Raw genomic sequence first — 20,221 nt, forward strand, 5'->3', positions numbered from 1 at the left:
AGTTTTTGGACTGCGAGTGTCAACGAATGAATTCGAGCGGTTAAAATATAAATAAAATTGAAGTATCTTGGCATAAAAATGCTCACTTGTAATGACAGTAGCAATAGTTTTTGGAGAGTCTAGAAAATGAGGTTTATCTTTCTGAGTGAGCAGCCATGTTCTCTGCAGTGCTTAAAAAACCTGACATATAATAAACTGTTTATTGACTGGTAAACAAACAACAACAACATCAGTTAGGCAGGGTTTTGACATCACAATTACCTTGAAGTGTACAGGCTTCATCCACTTGGTCCTCGTAGATCTTTACTTACTAATTTTATTTTCAAGAAAATGATGCGATAGAAGAAATTATGGTTGACTGCTAAAAAATATAACTAAATATTAGTCCAGTTACATTATACCGGAACTGAATCGGTTATAAGTATGTATTCGTTTCAACACAGTCATTATCATAATTTTCGTTTATAAGTTCAAAAGTTCAAAAGGTTCAAAAGTCTGGAATTATTATTTGTTTCTGGAGATGAGGGAACCTGTGTTGCCGAGTAATAAAATAGAACCAGTCGCCAAATTATTGAAGAAAACAGAGAACTGCCATTAATGTACACCAAGTTATTCTTCTGGCAGAGCTGTCGACCAAAACATGGATAAGAGGATAATCTTGTGTAGCTTTTATCCACAGCCAGTTGGACTCATGCCGACATCTGTCACTTGTCACGAGGGAAGAAAAGCCACGTTGTACAAATGTAAACAAAACCACACAAGTATTGTGCATTGATGAACTGATGAAAGCACTCATCACCTTTGCTATTTTTTTGGAGAGAGGAAAGGAATTTTGATGAGGAAAACGTCTCCCAGAATGCAATTCCAGCAAACAACTCTTTGGTTTTTATACACATGTAGGTGCCATGAAGTTCATGAACCTGACATCAAACATACAGGTAAATCTGTTTAGGTAGACTCATTTCTTTCATTTGTGGGGAATACTTCAAGGTGTCAGAATCACAAGGCCTATGTAAGTAGTTGGAAATATATTCTTGCAAGAATAAAGTAGAATAATTATAGAAAAGCCCTACCGCAGAGATTAATATTAATATTGTCTTCACCCATTGCTTTTGAAGAAGAGGTTTGCTTACACATGGAGAATATTTTTGTCTATTTGCGAATAATGATATCGTTTCTGTAACAGTAAAAAAAATCCTACGCTTTAGAAAATAAGAATGAAGAAAGGAGAATAGGAAGAAGAATGGAAGGGAAAAAAAGAATGAACTAAAGGAACCAAAAAAAAAAGTCCTAAAGAAATATTAGAGAAGGCAAGGGAAGAGGTTAAAGAGGGGGCCGTCACTCTGTTGTAATATCCGCAGAGCTTTGCCAGAGCATGTCCGCGGTAAACAGTTTACCGTTAGGCGGTTCCCTAGCTCACCTGTAGCCGCGTGTTTGTAGGACAATGACAGGTATTGACGTCACAGCTCCAAGGTGGCCGCCATCCATTGTCACTCCAGTGCTCAGCGCTCACCCAGGGACCGGCAGTCACAAGCCAGGAGCTGATTTACTGCGGGTGTGGAGAAGCCAGGAGCCTGGCCCACCACCCGGGGTACCTTGGATACCTTGGCCGACGACTTCTGGCTTCGTGGACTGAATGCTCCATGGCCATGGCGCGGCGATGTTTAGAATGTTTGTCGGAAAGTCATGCAATGACATTGTACACATGTAAACATATTTATGTATAAAAATATAGAAAATTAGATTTTGAAGATTTATAGACATCTAACCGTTGGTAGAGGAAGTGAGAGGGAGCGAGAGAGACCTTAAGTATATTTAAAATATCACCTTCCCTCAGGTCGACTTCTCCAACGAGTCTCGGGATTCAACGGCGGAGAACGGCGCTCACTCATTAATTAAAAAAATGATGCCAGTCTCGTTTTTTCTCGCACGACCAAGTCATGTGATGTTCTTTCTCTTCATCCCTCCCTCTCTCTCCCCGAAATTCATGTTTTTGACTTGTCTGTCCCACTGCCATGCCCGTGTGTAGTTGCAGCAGCAGGCTTCAGCCGCGATGTGGAGGCAACTCGTTAAGGCTTCTTTCATCTCATCCTTGTAAAAACTTGTCAGTGCCCCCAGAGTTATTACCAACTCCACTGCTATGTTTAGAATCACGCCCCAGTGGAGCGCCATCCAGCCTCCCAGCATCTTCTGATTTTTTGAAATTTGTTTGAGTCAGGTACAGAACCTCTTGCTGTTACCTTCTCTGACTGTTTCTTTAGCAACCCCAACGTCTCATGCTTTCTAGAACTTGCGATTGTTTTGTAAGCTTAATGGTGCAGTGGATGCAAATTTTTGGGAAACCAAATGATACGGTTGAGCACAGGGCGAAATCTAATAAAAGACACCCTTCGTGATGATTAGGCCTGTCCATGGACATTCGTCATGTCTCACAGGCTTGGCATCTTTTTTTAAGAAGGAAGAGGTGTTATTGACTGAACATTTGGGAAACGGTATTTTGTGCCGAGTTCAGCACAGCCATCTGAAAGTAAAACCTGCGAACAACGAGACTTTTATGACGAGAGCAGTTCGTGCAAACTAGGAACACCAAGGTGGTTACTTCAATAACATGTAAGCCTAGAGCCCCTCCACATACCAACAAATATTATTTGCTTCTAGTTTATAATCATCATCGTAGTAGATGAATCCGTAGACAGGATTTTACTTGCTTTGCCAACTATTCCGCCGTCTTGTCTCGCAATGTTGACAGGTGAACAGGTAAAGACCGAGCTTTCTCGAGGTTGTAGAAAGTATGTGAGGCATTCGCGGTTTTTTTCACAGCAGTTTGTTCGGGCTTGATGGTATAACTGCCATGGGCCCTAGTTATAAGCGGGGTAAGTCGTTGCCCTAGGATTGTCTCCATAGTAAAATAGTGGTATCAAGGTAAGTTGTCTCCATAGTTACGAGGCGGTGTCCAGACCCCGCGGAGTTTGTTTATTCGCAAATGTTTCTCACCCCAGCAAACTTATTCAATTCATCGTTCACATTATTAGTTGTGACAGCAACTCTAAAATAACTATGCAGTCTTCACTGATTAACTACCTGACTTGTCATCGTTATATCATTTTATTCTAGAACACACACACACACACACACACAGAGTTGTATTTTGCATCATATTTATTATAAAAATACGTACATCATTATAACTGTGATATATTCATTACAAATTATTCGGCACGCTTCAAACAACACAGTATTTCGGTTACATACTCACACACAAACAAACAAACAACTCTGGTCTATGGTCCTACCGGTCTAATCAAAGCCTGGGAGCTATTTTTAGCAAGCGCTCGTTATCTCCATCATCTCAGCCGCGCGCAACGAACTCAAAAAATGACAAGTCCCAGAAAACATGTACAAAGCCATCACACAGACATTTTTGTACACTTCCAGGGTTTATCTGCTAAAAGTCACCTTGTTTCTCAAAGACTCCGTATCTCTGTTCCTTTTCTTATTTTTAATGTTTACAATGTTAATAATACTAAAAGAAAATAAATTAATGAACTTCAGGTATCTGTTTTAAGACTTGTGGCAGAAATAATCTGGTCTCTCGCAACATCTATGGTGTTTGGAAATTTGCTGCAGGGACTGAGTTATTTTAAAAACAAAAGGCTTTTCACTAACAAAAGAAACCCTGGCGGAGGTCAAAGTTCATCTGCCGCAAATAGCTGATGTGGAGGGTTTGTTTACCTCAGACTCCATGTTTTAACTGAGGCTGAGGCCGCGTGACATCTGCAGTTCCAGACTTTTGACGAGAATTGCACCGCGCATGCGCATCAGGAACCTCACCATGCCTCACCTCACCTGTCCAGATGTGTACACGCTGCTTGTACAAAAACAGAGAACAAAGAGGTTTGAACTAACTGTCTGAAGACGAAGGGAACAGACCAAGGGTTGTTCTGATGGCAAACAAGAGTAAAACAGAAATTACAATAATAATCTACTTCACTGTTATAGGGGGCAGTATGTATTCTTTTATCTATTGGAGCGGCTTTCAGTAGTGTGCAAGTTGTGGATGTTTTTATTGACAGAGTATATATATATATTTCAAGAGTGTCGAGAGCCTCATAAGTGAAAAACCTCGCAGCCACAATGGAAACTGCGGCCATAAAATTTGACGATCCATTGCCTACAAGAAGGTTCCTGGTTTTTGGACGAGTGCTTGGCACCATGGGATAGACCTTTCGTTACTTTAACACCATTAGCATCATGGGATGTCTCTTCCTTTTTGTTACTGTAATCCACAGTCTTGTTACTTGGGAGTCGTTCACACAACCCTCCCACAAATCTCATTCTCGGACGATACGAGGCCACAGCCTGGTGCTACCCGAGCTACCCGATAAATACATCAGCTTGGTCATCAACAGTCGTCATGACTACGCTGTCGTCACAGTTAGATGATAGAGGAGGTTAAGACTGATGTCTGTGCCTCTGATATTGTTTGTTTACAATAGTTCGAAGCTAGAAAATAAGAACCATATTCCTGTCTAATTTTTACGATCAACAGCTTTGTAAACCATTCCGGATACAGACCACGTGACGGGACTCAAGGGGTTTATATACATCATATTGGCAATATACATGGAATAAGTTTTTTGTGTTCATAAAATATGATTGTACAGCATATAGACATAAAAATACGAGTACAATGCATACAACCATAAATACCTTGACGAGAAGTTTCTGTAACAAACATATAACGGCGATATTAAACTCAAACTCGGATAGAAAACAAATGTCAAACGTCTACGAGCAACTTCCTAGCTTCCGGGGAAAAGCTGGGTACATTTCGGGGTAGAAACATTTCATATGATTAATATACAGGATGATATGGATAGTTACTGGATATTTTATTTGAATGAAACACGAACCGGCGCTGTGAACATTGTATGAGGTTATCTCATCTTACTCAGGTTGGTCAAGGTAAACATTTCTCTTTTCCCACTTTCCATCATTCGGTTATAGGTTTGAGGATTTGTGTATCTCCGACTGTCATTTCGATAACAAAATATCTGTAATTTTTATTGAACACGTGTGTGACAATTTGCAATTGCTCTAAATAATTTTTCAAGAGAATTTCAAGATTATTTTCATAAGCCACAAAACCCAGTGATGTAAATGCAAAATTACTTCGAGAATGAAGTATATTGCTGAAGTACATAGTCTTGATGCCATGAGCTGTCACAGCCTCAGCATCCTGCACTTTGTTTATCACTTTACAAAGTTACTTATATCACAGATATCTAATATATTTGGTGTTAGTACTTTCTCTATGTCTACAGCTGATTCCAATGTTACTGTCAAAGCCTCTGTTGTTGTGTCCATAACAACAAAACAAAATAAGGGTAGTATTTATTTTGTCAGTCCAATCTAAGGACGAGGAATGTTTGCACTGTCTTGTTTGATATGTGTTTCATTTCTGTAACTTTGTGCTTGCAAATGAATCTTAAATAAAACGTGTATCTCTCAACATTATTTCTGTACAGTTTATACATTTAAAAACATTTCAGTAAAACTACTAAACTAATGTGAAATCTTCTGAAGCGAACTAGCATTTTCTCCCAACTAACGCCTTGGGGTGAAGCCTCAAAAGAGCTAAATATAGCTTTGAACTATATGTTACTATCTTTCTAGAAGGTTTGTCATCCATAAAACATGAATTAAAAGCATCTTGCTGGTTTTTCACACAAAAAACATAAAATATCCCAAACTGATGCGCATTAGAACATTTTGGGTACATTTCATTTAAACAATAATGAAGTTTTAATTGTTTATTCTCAGCGTGTGTGTTATGCGGAGGAGACTGAAGAAAAGTGCTCTAGACACGGTAAACCACTTACTGTTGGATTCCCCCACCTCCCATTATAAAACCCTCGGCTATGGGACTTGAACCTTAACGGCAAATCACTGACCTTTCTCATAAGCTGACCTTTCTCAAACCCTCTACACAACAGTACCGAGCAGTCTCCAATGAAATGAAGCCCTCGGATGCCAGCCTCATTCACGTTTGATGACGAGGATCGCATCCACATCAGTTCCAGACTCACCGCTCTTATCGCCCTTTGCGCACGCAGCGCCTCTTACACTTCGAGGCAAGCCCATGGGAAAACATTGTTGGGCAAACAAACCAAAAAATGTCATAAATTATTTCGGTTTAAATATGGAACTGATTTACAGGCCACCAGACAAGAAAGCAAAAAGTTTTCAAGCCGCACGAGGCGCCAGTGTAGAAAAAGTTTCTTGCTGTCTGTAAAAAATCCAAAACTCTGAGCTCCAGAAGACAGGAGTCAGGGGTGCATAGCTACCTCCAAGGTACTGGACTTCAGTCCATACTGGATGGTATTTCTGCGTCTGAAAAATCCTCATCCTAATACCGGGGTTCACACCTACCTTCTAAGTGTCTAGCCCTCCGATACATATTTACTCTACAAGTTTGTATTCAGAAGAGCCAGCAGACATATTTATTTTGACTCCATTTCTTCCTTTGAGTACTGGGTCTGCAATTTTGAGTTTGTTTATTTGTTTGTTTATTTATTTATTATTTATTTATTCGTTTATTTATTTGCTAAAATTTGCTTGTGGGCATGTCTTTCCTATAATTAATGTTTTCTTTCGTGGAAGCCGGATTTCCTCTTCTTCTCCGCTTCTGTAAATAATCAGCCGCACAATACACAAACTGCAGCACACAACATGTGTCTGCGACTTTTAAGTGGAAATGGAAAACAATTATGCCTCCCTCTGATCTTAGGGTTTATGTCTCGTCTGGGGCGTCTGAGGTTCCCTCGAGTCTGTCTTCACTTCTGCGCGTGAAAAATATCCACATCTCCCCTTAAACACAGAAACACGACTTGAACAGACACACAAACATGGGATGCATGTGCACCTTCTAGCACATGTCTACACATTACATTTTGCACAAATTGCCTGTACATCATCACAGATATCTCTCCTTCACTAACCATTTCTTCGACTTTAAAGGAAAGGACAATACTTCTTTAAATTTTAGGATGGAATAATACCATTTCATGTTTCCTACGGACAATTTTTATCCTGATGAACAGCTTTTAGAACTTGGACATCAGGTATCCTATCCAAGACCTCCTGGACGTACCCACAGTATCGTTTCTGAGGCAGCTAACTACACAGAATACATCTACATGTATACTTTTGGTATTTTACTGAGGATTTCACGGGGCTTTATGACGAATGTAAAAAGATGGCGGTGTTGGCTCACTATTTTTGTTCCCTTTTGCAAATTCTTTGCCTTTACTGGGAAAAAATATCTTACACGTGTATCACACACCAGACCTGTCTTCTATTGAAATACCAACTGCCGCAAACTGAATATATTTGAGAAGGAGCAAGGTAAAAGCTACAGAAATCAGCAAATAACCTGTACAAGCACTTCTACGGTTTATTTTACATCGACATGGACATAACTCAGGCTTGTAACAATTAATTACTCATCCAATACAACAAAAGTTGTTATTTACATCATTTCATCATCATTAACGCATCACTTTCACGAAGTTATCTATCATCTGAACAGCGCCATATTGTCGGATTGTCATCTGTTCACTTTCCGGTACTTTAAAACAAATTGTCTGTCCCTCACAGATTGTTGATCACCTTTTTCTTGAACTGCTCGGGGTCGGTGCTAAATCCACACAAACACACAAAGTCTCAATGATTGTTTGCGAGCATGGTCATGGTGGCCTGAAGGACTCGCTTGGCATCTTCACAGAGTGTAAAGGTCGTCAACTGCTTTGTCCTTCTTGCCCCCGTGGTTGCCAAAGCCTCCTCGGCGGAAGAGTTTGTTGAGGAAGCCCCGAGGGCCTTTGCACAAGGGCTTCTTGGACTTGCGCCGCTTGCCCGCCTCCTTGCCCGGGAAGAAGATGGTGGTGAAGGGGATGCTGAGCTGCAGGCGGATCTGACTGATGATCCCCACCAGCAGCTCGTCCACGTAGTGGTTTAAGGCCGCCGAGGTCTCCACATACTTGCAGTCAAAGGTGGTGGCCACTAGACGGGCCTCTGTAGACAGACAAACACGGTTCAAACCATGAAAATACAGTATGAACTGTAATAAATATAGCTTGATAAAATATGATAAATGTTTAGATGATGTATATAAAGTTATAATACTACTTCTTCACATTATCTGCTGAAAACAAAGAAAATACTACAGGGGACTCTGCATATTATTTATGAGTTGTGTGAATCTGATATTAATGGTGGATCAAATATTATTTCCACATCCATGCTTTACTCGGGTTATAAGCGAAGTGAGATATCTCGCTATCAATCAGAGAAATAGAAATAGTTGGAAGGGAAGGAATTTTTTTATTACTGTCTTGTTCACGATTTGGTATTTAAAAATAAATTTGTAATCAAAGATGATTTATGAAATCTCATGTAGCTCAGGTTTGTTTAGCCTCGTGTGTTGTCACTGAACCTGTACCTGTGTGTCTCACATTTTGTTTTCATTTTCATGGTTGCTGCTGTTATCTTTAACAATTTCATTTACACTCAGCATGCTGCTGGCATCATCAAGAGGGACTGTTGTGGAGAAACTTGTTCTTGTTATACATTTCAAGAGAATTAGTATTTTCACATGGATTATTTATTCTTAACATTTGGGTATTACGACAGAAGTGAATGTTACTCCCTACTGTCAATCATATTTTTAATACATTACTGGTACATGTCTGTCTCTCTCTCATCTCTGTCAATGTATCTCCATATTCATCTGACCACAACCCATACACAAAGTTGAATCTTTTCTAACAGCACTAAAATAATTCAGGTAAAAACACACAGTATCAGTATTTTTATTGGCTTCAAGAAGCTTCAGCTTTTAAATTGGAATTTTCAATAAAGTTTGAAGAAGTTTGAGCAGCAGACTGTTTTATTTTTTAATGTTTCAATCATGTTCAGCCTCTCTGTCGTTTTTCGCGACTGGAGTAAAGAGCTAGAAGATACCTTGTCTTTCTACTCCAGTTATGAAACCAGTTCCACAGAAACAAGAACATTTCTTTAACTAAATAAACATTCAATGTTTTGAAACCAACTTTTAAATAAGAATATTTTTGAAAAACCGCAAAATTCAGATGACAGCGAACCTCACAGTCAAACTGCTTTTCGGGAAGAGAAGTGAAGAGAGAAAAGTCAAGGTTGCAATAACAACACTACGAGGACCATGAGATGAAGCTGGTAGTCGAAAAACGAATGTTTAATGTTTTTATAAACAGAAAACACCAGCCAGTAACACAGTCCTGGAATCAGATCTCGTCTCGGGTTACTTGTTTTTTTTTTCTGGTGTCTGTTTATAAGGATAGTCTCCAGTTTTCTCCAGCTTCTAAGTTTTATTTTGTGCTTTTCAACAGTGTAAAATAAACGATAACTAAAAACATCGTCTCTGCGAATCGATCAGGTTAATGTTTTCAAAAAATAATCTGCCAGATTATCTCGAAAAACTCAAGAAAACCATCTTGTACAGTAGGAACGACAAACAAAATGCCATATTTCTAAAATAATAAATTAACAATTGACGAATTCTAGAAGACATATACGAAATCAGTTTGAGTTATCTTAATAAACGGAGACACATTTTTACAGAAGAAAAATGAAGTCAGTGATAACACGATTTAAGAAATGATTGGATTCGTGAAAATTTATTTAGCTCTTGAATCACCTTTGCTGCTGTCGAGGGGACAAAACCTCAATTCTCTTTCCCTATTCTTCTTCAACAGACAGAATATGTTATCGAATCAGCCAGTAGGGTTATTGAACTGATGCTTTTTTATCATCCTGATATTTATTCCTTCATTTGTTCAGTTTTTTGTATCGTCTGTTGTTCTCATCTAATCAACACTTCGCTGGTCACACACGTGGCATGAACTGGGAGAGGAGGATGGACAGTTGTGGAGCTGTTGTTTATTGTTTTTCTTTCTTACCAAACAGTTGTCTGTGTACAGTGTTGTATTATTCCAGATATTTCTTCAATATTGCCATCATTGTCTCAAAAACGAACTCGTCCATCACATCTCTTTTGGTCCTCCTATAAATGTCAAGAGCACATTCTCCAGGCTCACTGTGGAAATCACTATAATTATCTTGTGAAAAACAGTCATTTCAGCAGCTTCAGAAGAAAAAAAAACAACCTGCATGAAACTAGAATGTCCTCCATCCTAAATATCTCGACTTGACCCTGCACTAAACTGCATCTTGTTTAAGACTCGGCGAAACCCTCGGCATCTCGGAAGAGCCCTTGTCATGAAGCTTCTGTTGATTACTAATCACAGGTTTTTCTTAGTGTAACCCACTCAGGCCGAACTGCAACCAGAAAATCTCAGCACATACTCATTCCTTCTCATATTTCATTCGTCTGGGTTTTTTCTCCTAAAAAAGACCAATTTAGCGCATGCCTGGCGGCCTATCGGCAACAGGAAACTCGACCTGATTAATTATGCCTGTGGGCTGGACTCAAAATAGTATCTTGCTAATCAGAATTTCTGATAAGAGTCACGAGGAATTTATTTTAAAAATACCTAGTTGGTAGGTTTGTTCATCCTGAGGTTTTTGCATCAAGTTCGGGCATCGACCTTATCTTCTAGCAAAGCATCGATGGACTTCATCTAGAAAATGATATGCAGGTCTGATAAACAGCATCTCAAATACAAATGGAATAAATTTTTAAAGTTCAGTTCTATTAATAATTAGACCCTGAGGACATTGCGGAGTAAAACAGGTCGTTGTATTATTTTACTGAGGACATGATCGGAGAAAATGAAAATTTATGTTATAGTTGTCTATATGGAAGCTAATATACTTCAGCACCAAAGAAAGTCCGACAGATGTCTATATGTGAGATTGTAACCTTTTGGGGCAAGAAAGGGATCTGCCTCCCACCTTATCTCTGAGATAACCTCTACAAGTGGGCTAACGCCCAGCATGCATCACCACAAGGGCCATAACCGCAGCAAAGTATATTAGACAGTAATCAGGTCCCGCTACCCTCGCTGATATACAGCTGCTTCTCCCTCTCTTCTGGCATCGTAGGAAAATCAAAGGAACTGGCAAGCTGTTCACTCACTCTGGGGGTCTGATGAGGACCCTGGGACTACATGCTGAGTGTAGTTCACAAACAGGAATCATGTGGGTGATGCGATACACCGTTGATACATATCGAGTATTAGAAGGAGGTCTGTTGAGGACACGTACATTGTCTTGCTGTACAGTTGTTCCTCCTGCTCTGCTGGTCATGTGATATTCATGCTTACCTACATGAGCCTTGTTTCGTCTGGATTAATACTTGCTTAAAACTACGAGAAAAATACTTCAGGAGATAGGGTTCAATTACTTGTTTGATCATTTGGTTTATTTATTTATATTCGGGAAGAATAAGCTATCTTTTGTCATGTTTATTTTAAAAGAATAAAATAAAAAAACTGTAGCTATTTAGTTTACGTATATTTTATTCATTGTTATCCTTTCAATTTTAATTGTCTACAGTTTTCAAATTTCCTAACACTAACTTTTTTCCTTTTTATCGGCTTTATACAAGACAGTCGTCTATTAATTTCTCAGACTGCTCAAATCACAGAAGCTGTATTATGCTTTCTGTGAATATCTGTGCAATTTATGTTTGAAGACCAAAGTCAGTTGACACAAAAAGTGTCAAGACAGCTCATTATGCAGGGTTAAAACAAGTCAGACAAACCGACCAGGTAGAAGATAGAAGAGAAAAGGAATTCGGTATTGCGCATTTCACATGAATATACAGAAGGTTTGGGAAAGGGGAAGAACATATCTTGGCATGTCAGCATGAAGAAGCAAGCCGCATGTCAAGGTTTATCTACAATCCAACGATAATGCGAAAAGCCGCTCAGCATATTGGGTTTATTATGATTTTTGGAGCAAAAACTCGGTATTTTTCCTACTTTTAAATTACCTTCTCCTTTTTATTCTTCCTGTTTTTTCCCAACTTTTGTGCACATGTTCCAGGCGCATGAAGACGAATGCTTGCTAGAGAAAAACGCGACATGCTCTTGATTATTTACAGTTCTTGGACTGAAGGGCTGAACAGACTTGTACAAGGTGAACATTTCTCTCTATGTCAGTTTGGTGCTGTTGGTGGGGATTATAACGATAGGTGAATTACTGGAGGCAGAAACATGACTTGCTTCTTAAAAATTTATTTCTTCACGCGAAGCTGTACTAGGATGTAAGGTGAGTTTTTCTACTAGACAATATCTCAATCAGCATATTTTATATGAGAATCGATACAAATATCGGTTACAGTTGGCAGCAATAAGAGCTGTATAGCAGGGTAGAAGCATATCTGTGCACCCGGCCCCAGATCATATAATTGCATAGAAGTTTGCACTGAACTTAAGAAAGATAAAGAAAGTGAGTAGGAAAGAAATAAGTACTCAAAGAAAAAAATCTTATATTTCTTGTCCTGTAATTGCATCTTGTGATATACTTAAATTTTTTAATGCAGAATAGTTTAATAACTTTGACAGCGAAAGGAATCTTAAACATAGAAAAACTTTCAGCAACGTAGGAACAAGTCATTTGCTTTCCCCAAAATTAACACGTGAAACCTTTTTTTTTTCTTTTTTCTTTTTTTTTTTTTTTTTTTTTTTGTAGTAGATGTTAAAAAGATGTAAATTGCTGGCCTTTCATTTCGCCGAGCCAAATTCACACAAGACACAGACTTAACTCCGGGCTTGTGCAAACATTGATTTGCTGCAACTTCTTATCATCTCAAGTCTGGAACTATTTTGGTCGCCACCGCCACGCGGGTGAGAAGAGAATGTTAACCAGGTCTCTCCTGCCTTGCTCGTGCACCACAACTGATAACACCCACAAGCTGATGGACGCTGAAGGAGAGGAGGAGAAAGGAGAGGAGGAGAAAGGAGAGAAGGAAAAGAAAACACTGGCTGCAGGGCGAAGGACAGAAAGCCGAGCAGTCAGACGGTTGAGGGAAGGTCCTGCCCTCCTTCTAACTCTCCATCTGCAGGTGGCTGGAAGGAAATAACAGTGTTGATGTCCGCGGCCCGAATAAATCACTTGGCAAGGCGGTAAGACATTTAGTAAAGCTGTTGCCGCCATGTTTGTTTTGTTATTGGGAAAGGATGATTGTTGACTCACGAGAAATCTTTTGCTTAAAGACCTGACTGTCGTGTTTGAGAGCTTGAGAAGGAGGGAGGGCAACGGTGGGATGAAAACATACACAGATAAACTAGTAAAAAACTAGGTAAGAAAATTGGCGTTTGTAATAATTCTTTAAAAAGCTAGGTTTAACCGTTGCACCTAACTGCAGTAACCTAAAGGATATGTTGTGTATCGTGTTTGTCAAATCTTTGAAGTTTGGGGAACTATAACCTATTATCTTCAACTGAAAATGGGAAGTTTACCCTCTTCATGTCCGAAATACTCATAACTGAACAAATATTCCCGGATCAGCAGCAGCCATCTTAGAAAGCTAAACGAGAAGACGATAGCCAGGGCGTCCAGAAATCGGTGTAGGTGAGGCTTACTTATAGATGATGGAGGGAGAGAGGGAAGAGAGAAAGAAACCTCGACAGTGAGGGAGGCCAGACAAGAACCCAGTAGACATCTGATCTACGGCCTGAGGAGAAGTTCGTTGTATGGTTTCTTACTGCCGGTGCCCCTGGCCATCTGTGTGCAGTTAGACATGTTGAGATATGCTGTTTAAAGGTCTAATGGGGGTGCTAGATGATGATGATGATGATGATGATGATGATGATGACTACAGGTAAGGTCCAGTCCAGTATACCATTTACCACGTCTTGGTAAATAAGGGTGCTGTGTCCTAGAAATACACACATCACCTTTCACAGGTCTAAATAAACAACACCTGCGTCAGGATTGTACATGGATACACTTAAGCTGCAGCCAATGGGAAAGCTCGTAACAGAAGTTAATTATCCGTGGACAAGCGTAACATTATGAGTTCGACCGCTTTCTGTGTATGGTGATGATTGAAGGCGGGTTTCTCCAGTATGTAAGAGAGCGAATATTTCCCCAGATTTTTGGGAGGAATATCTTGCACTGCGCTGTACCTCGTCCTTAGGAAACAAATGCCCATCACTGGACCTTTAAGTTCTGTTCTACTAGCATGGGAGAGTTACTGGAACAGTGTATTCACTGGGGTTTGGTGCTTTCCACAGCACCTTCCTCTTCGAACGAGCCACTTGAAAGTCTTCTGCTCGCTCGTGCTCAGGTGGATCGAACATGAAATTCGATTCCGAAAATAGGGTTTTCACCCCCCAGACTCCCTTGTAGAGTGCACGCAGGTCACACTCCTTAAGGAACACCAGCTGCTAGAGATGAGCACCAAAAATTAACCTGCAGCTGCAACAATGGACTAAAGCTCCGTATAATGTTGTCGAGACTGAGACAGAACATCTGAATACAGATGCAAACAAGTGCAAAACAGACAGCGACAGTTGAAATTTTCTTTTCTCCTATTTTCTTTCTTTTAAAGTTTCCACGGTCAAGGGAAACTGAAGAAGCGAACTAAACCAAGTCTGGTTGCTGATGACAGAACTTTTGGGTGTGAGATGATCAGAAGCTGTGCTGACCTCCTCGGGTTGTCGATCATCAACTGATGATGTTAAGGTCTATTGCAATGAGAAGACACACAAACTTCTGGCTGTAGTATGTGAAAAAAAACCATATTCACTCTTTTCTCTAACAATCTCTTATCAGGTACTCGCGTGTTACAACATACCCCATGAAAAACAAAATAAACAATACAAACTTAAACTGAAGTTAAGAGAAACTTTCACTGGGCAAAGAACTCGCACCTCCACTTCTCATTCTACGTTTTCGAGGATTTATTACGATTCTGAAACAGGAACAGGTTTAACAAATTTTTAACAAGATTCGATGTTTATTTCTTAGGAGATGTTTTCAGTCTCTGCTGTGATATTCGCTGGGTATAGCAGAGAGAAAAAACACTCAATCAGCACCAGCAAACACCTCTCCACCTGAAGGTAAGAGGATCGTTATCTTAATGTCACCAACATCCGATCCAGCAAAAAGCGCATCGCACAATTCTTGGAAATTGATAAGAAGAGCTGAAGGAAAAGGACAGGATTACACAATCAGAGAGAAACCTACAAGAAAAATAGTGGTAAAATAACACAGCTTAGCAGATGAAGGTAGTTTAGTTGGAAACAAATAGCATTTCGTAACATTAGAAATGTCTGGTGAGACGTTTCAGCTTCTGTTGTTCAGCTTTCGCAAATGTTTTATTTCTTTTTCTATGAAAATCTGTCGACTTAGATGACAATGGTGAGATAGATATCATGTTTCCGTTTTTGTTGTCGATGTTAGCAAATAAAGTGGAAGCAGACTACAGAGACATAGTATTAACGACACACATCAAACAAACACTCACCTGGAGATGAGATGGTTGTACTATAAACAAACTTTTCTTACTTATTTTTTTATCATATTGCTTCAGACTATCAATAAAGTGTTAATGTCACAACTTTTTCGATGAATCAGATTGTCAGACTAAAATAATGTGCATTGTGTTCCTGGTGCGAGCGCGTGCGTGCATGAATCCTTGCTTGACGGAGTGAGCAAAATAAAAGAAGGACGAATGAATGAGTAATTCTACACTTGATGGCGCAGGAATACAAAGTGCTAACCTTTCTGCCTACGGCCACTGATATCCACAATCACACGGACAGACAGAAGGTCAAAAGTATAGGAGCTTGAGAATCACCCTGGATTGACCCTTGTAGAGGCTTTGATGTCATCTCTCCTTCACTTCTTCTCAGATTTACCGCTGCTTCTCGATCTGTTGCTCTTATTTTTTGTTGGCTATTTAGTTATTCATATGGCGGTTTGGCCAGTTTTTTTGCTCAGAATCTCTTTTCTTCTTGACGTCAGACGTGCCATTACTCAAAACTTTCAAACTTATTTCACTCGTTTTCCCTCGTGAGAAGACAGACTGACTTCGCCCTCCGTGTCAGATTAAACTGACAAAGACTCCCGAGCATTCATGCGTTTTATCATCTGACATCTGATTTTTCATGTTGCCATGATTTCTGCCACAAGAGCATTTGTGTGTCTGTTCTGAAAAAAAAGTTCCCGCTTCTTTAAGGCAGTGACTACTTGCGGAGGTTTACAGATCAGATGTTGCTAAAGCTGCTCATAAATATGTCTGTCTCTGCTGGGTTGGAAAAGCTCACTTGAGACAGAAAATCACAGAACTAATTCAAGTTTATTTGTTTAAAAAAATGAATAAAACATATTTGTTTAAAATGTTTTCATACCTCGGATTTTATTTTTTAATGGGATAAAATAGAGGTTGGACTCAGAGCTGCAAACGTTCCATAACTCTTCTCATCACGTCGCGCCCTTATCTCCCTTTCTTCTGAAGTCGGAAGACATAAAAGTCGAAAACTATAAACGTGTCGATATTTATGGCGGTTGGCATTAGGAACAAACAGTTAATGAAGAGAAAGCCACGTAAGTACAGCTGAGTGAATTGTATCTAAAAAAACTTGTTAGAACTTTCGTTGACCTGATGATATTAGTGGATGATTATCTTTCTTTTATCTGTTTGCTTGTATGTTTACTTGGCTTTTTGAAATATTGTTGTAACATTTCTTGTACAAAAACATTTGTCCAAGCACAGTAAAGAAGTATCACAATTTTTTTCCCCTTCCCTCTCTCTCACAGAAAGATAGAGAATACCTACCCACGCATGCACGCGAAAGCAAGCAGACAAACACTTGTCAAAAAAATAATTATCATACAGAAGATTTCTGAGAGGTAAAATGTCAGCACCACTATTGTTATCTCTCACTGTTATCGCAAAAGGAAGTCTGGTGGAGTCAGCTCGGCAGCTGAAGTGAACAGGACCGCCGCGCGCCTCTAGTGAGGCGGAAATAATTACAACTGTCCACCGATGGAGGTGAAGGAGGGAGGGAACGAGTCCAGGGAAGAGAGAGGTGGTTAGAAACACTGGCTTGCGAAATGAGCACCATATGTGAGTCCTTTCCTCGGACGTCCCCTGGGTGTCGTGCTGGGCCACCCTAAATGTAACAAGGTGCACCCTGGGAAGGTTCATGCCGGGTGTCCTCCACTTGCTCTTTTGTCGCTCTTCCGTTAGCTTTTGCAGCCAACGGGGTGTTCATCACTTAGGGTTTATAATTAGTTTTGGAGATGAGAAGGTAGTCGACATTGTTGGTAGTACAAGTACCTCTCGAGTGGTGTGAAAATGTGCACTTCTCGACATATCTTCTCTTACATTTCAATTTTTCTCCTTTCTCCTCATCTGTGCCAACTGTTGTCCCCTATTATGTTTTCAGATTTTTATTATTTTTTTTAAAAGATCTGGTCTGTTGTTATTTTTTTGTTGTTGAAAGAGTACATAAAAAACATGTCTCTAATTTTTGAATGAAATTCATTGTCTGTCTTTCTCCCTTCCTGATAAGCAACACCTTTAGAGGAGTTCGTGCTTTGCAGTGAAGGTATGAAGATAGGTAGCACTAAGATTTTATAAATGCTTATTTTGTTTCTACTTTCCAAAACATTCCTGTGATCAATCAACATTGCCAACAAAGGGGTTAGCTTCATGGTCTCTTTCTCTCCAGAGCTAGAACCTCAAGAATTCTGGTCTACCAAAAAAAAAAAAAAAAAAAAAAAGACTGACGCTTACAGTAATTGAACCGCCCGCCTACCGGCGCCTAGAACATGATAAACAAGCGCTATGTGACAAATCCAATCAAAAGTGTGTTCATGCTTGCTTTGCCAAACGATCACTCTGGCACGTGATGGTAAGTCTCAGGACACCTCACTCCCCTGGCCTGACACAAATCACTGCTGATAAGAGACTAACCTCACTGTGAGTCATCCACGATACCCCGCATCTGGTGCTGGGTGGATGGTGTAAATCAGTCCCGCGACTGTTGGCAGCATATCCAAGCTTGTTTTTTGTTGTTGTTTGTTTACCATCTTCTGACGTATTTACATTCGATATTCCCCTTCAGGAGCATCAGTTAGTACATGGGTACTTAGTAGCGGTTGCGGGTTATTTATTTACCTTTCTGTTTATACTCATTAAGACCATGGATGTGTGTAGGTGGACTGCTGTCTGTCTGCCAAGACCAACGCTTAGCCTCTTGCAAAGTTAGTCTCGGCGAGCATCAACAAAGAATGTGACTAAACCGGAAGCTTTGTAGTCTCCTGCCTCGTTTTAGTAGCTAACTGGAAAAAGTCGTCTGCCAGCAGTGCAGTGATACAAGTTGGTGTTCAGACTGATTTATACAACCAGAAAGATAAGCTGTGAGTCACTACACGCTCGTGCTCACCACCTGGAAAGTCTGGTCACAAGGTAATCATCTCGCTCAACCTTCTCTGACATAAACATGATTATTTCCCTCTTCTGTGGGTGCCATAGGCTCGGAAAGTTCGCGAAAATTTATTGATTTGTGAGGCACTGGACAAACTGGAATAGATTGCAGAAACCGTTATGTCGGCACACGCACTGTCATCTTCAAAACCTCCCGCGCATGCGCGAGCAGTTTCAGGTGTCCTCAGACAAGCTGTGCATGGCAGTTGATTTGCGTGACGTCACTTAACGGAAATAAGTATCGACAAGGGAATTGTTGTTTATCTGCTCGTGGTTACAGTTAGCGGTTATAGGTCATCGTTAGTCTCTGGAAATCAGACAGGACATGGGAGCATCACAGAAGACAGAGACACTCTGTAGACTCAATACAGTGGAATGTCATCAGCTACTCACCGTCTGCTGTAACTTTTCTCTTCCTGACCAAATCAATCTTGTTGGCCACCAGCAGGATGGCCCGGTCCGTCCCATAGTCCACACGCAGGAAGCGAACCAGGTTCTGCGCGACTTCGAAGGACGCGTGTTCATTGATGGCAAAGACCACCACGAAGGCATCCATCAGCTGCTCCACTCCGCCGCTGATGACCTATGAACAATCAACCAATCAAACACTTATACGAAACAATTATTACAGCTTATTATATTACTGTAACAAAAAATAATATTCTTCATCAGCGAGGAACTTTCTGTCTCGCGACTCCTACTGAAACATAAACATCAACAATTGCAAGAAACAAAATGTTTGTGAACAATATATTTGTGCGCTCATGAAAATTTGTTTGTGTGGTTACTTTATTTTTATGCATGTATGTGTGTATAAATATGCATTCTGAGCGTGGAATGTTGGCACGTGCGTCTCAGGAGTGCGTCACGCGCAGTGGCGTGCACGTGCAGCTCGCCGGGGCTAAAGTCGAGCACTCCGTGATTCCGCCCCTAGAGGACCTGGCCATTGACAGAGTTCACTGGCTGGGGACAGATTGGTGTGTCAAATGAGACAGACTGCAATGCCCTAATGGGGACACCCCGGAACCCGTGTCAGCTAAAATGATGGAATCTTTATGTGCCGGGCTTAAAGATTGGCAGGGTGGTGTCGGGTGACCTGTCCTCGCGCTCAAGTGTTGCGGTCGCCACAAGCAACGAGGATGTTTGTGGGGAAAAACAGGTTTTGGTTAATGTTAACGCGAGTGTTTGGATCGCTGATCATTATGAGTTTTCACAGACATATATTCTTGCCAGACAATCTGAATTATCCTCCCAGAGTAATGGAGATCGCAATACTAGGTAATTAATCCACATGTTTGTATCCCTTTCATTTCTTTTAAGAATCTGGAGTGAATCTGTGTTTTTCCTCTAATACCTCTGACACTTTCCTACCTTTTAAAAATATTTATCATATCTAAATTAAAAAAAAAACTAAGCTGTTTTGAAGTGAGCAGGACTAAAAATGTCGAAACAAATACAAACGTTGTTTCTTTTTTAAAGCTTTCTTTCTGTCTTTCCTTCATCTTTTGCTACTTCCTGTTTGTAGAGCCTCGTGGGACTGTAAAACATCCAGACAGCTGAACAGTCAGAAAAGGAAAGATGGAAGAGGAAGAAGTGAAAAAGCGAGCAAGCGAGATAAAGGAGATAAAGATTATTTTTTCACATTACCATATTGCGAAATACTTCCAGCCTTTCTATCAACAGGACCGAAAAGAAGGGAAAAAAACAGAGATAATGAACTTGAACCGCTGGGACTCGAGTGTGTGTAGGGTGACACGCACCACACAAGCTAGCGAA

General features: G+C 40.2%; 1 protein-coding gene across 1 annotated transcript in view; it reads right to left on the minus strand.

Annotated features, from left to right (window-relative positions):
- Positions 1–3,141: 3,141 nt before the first annotated feature.
- Positions 3,142–20,221, minus strand: part of LOC112576879 (GTP-binding protein RAD-like) — a 50,672-nt gene continuing 33,592 nt past the window's right edge. The window contains exons 4-5 of the mRNA XM_025259698.1: positions 18,839–19,028; positions 3,142–8,073 (exon numbers count right to left, since the gene is read on the minus strand). Of these exons, the coding sequence (XP_025115483.1) occupies positions 7,781–8,073; positions 18,839–19,028 (483 nt within the window). The 3' untranslated portion in view covers positions 3,142–7,780. The remainder of the gene's footprint in view (positions 8,074–18,838; positions 19,029–20,221) is intronic.

Source organism: Pomacea canaliculata, linkage group LG12 (genome assembly GCF_003073045.1).
Source record: "Pomacea canaliculata isolate SZHN2017 linkage group LG12, ASM307304v1, whole genome shotgun sequence".
Taxonomy (NCBI): Eukaryota; Metazoa; Mollusca; class Gastropoda; order Architaenioglossa; family Ampullariidae; genus Pomacea; species Pomacea canaliculata.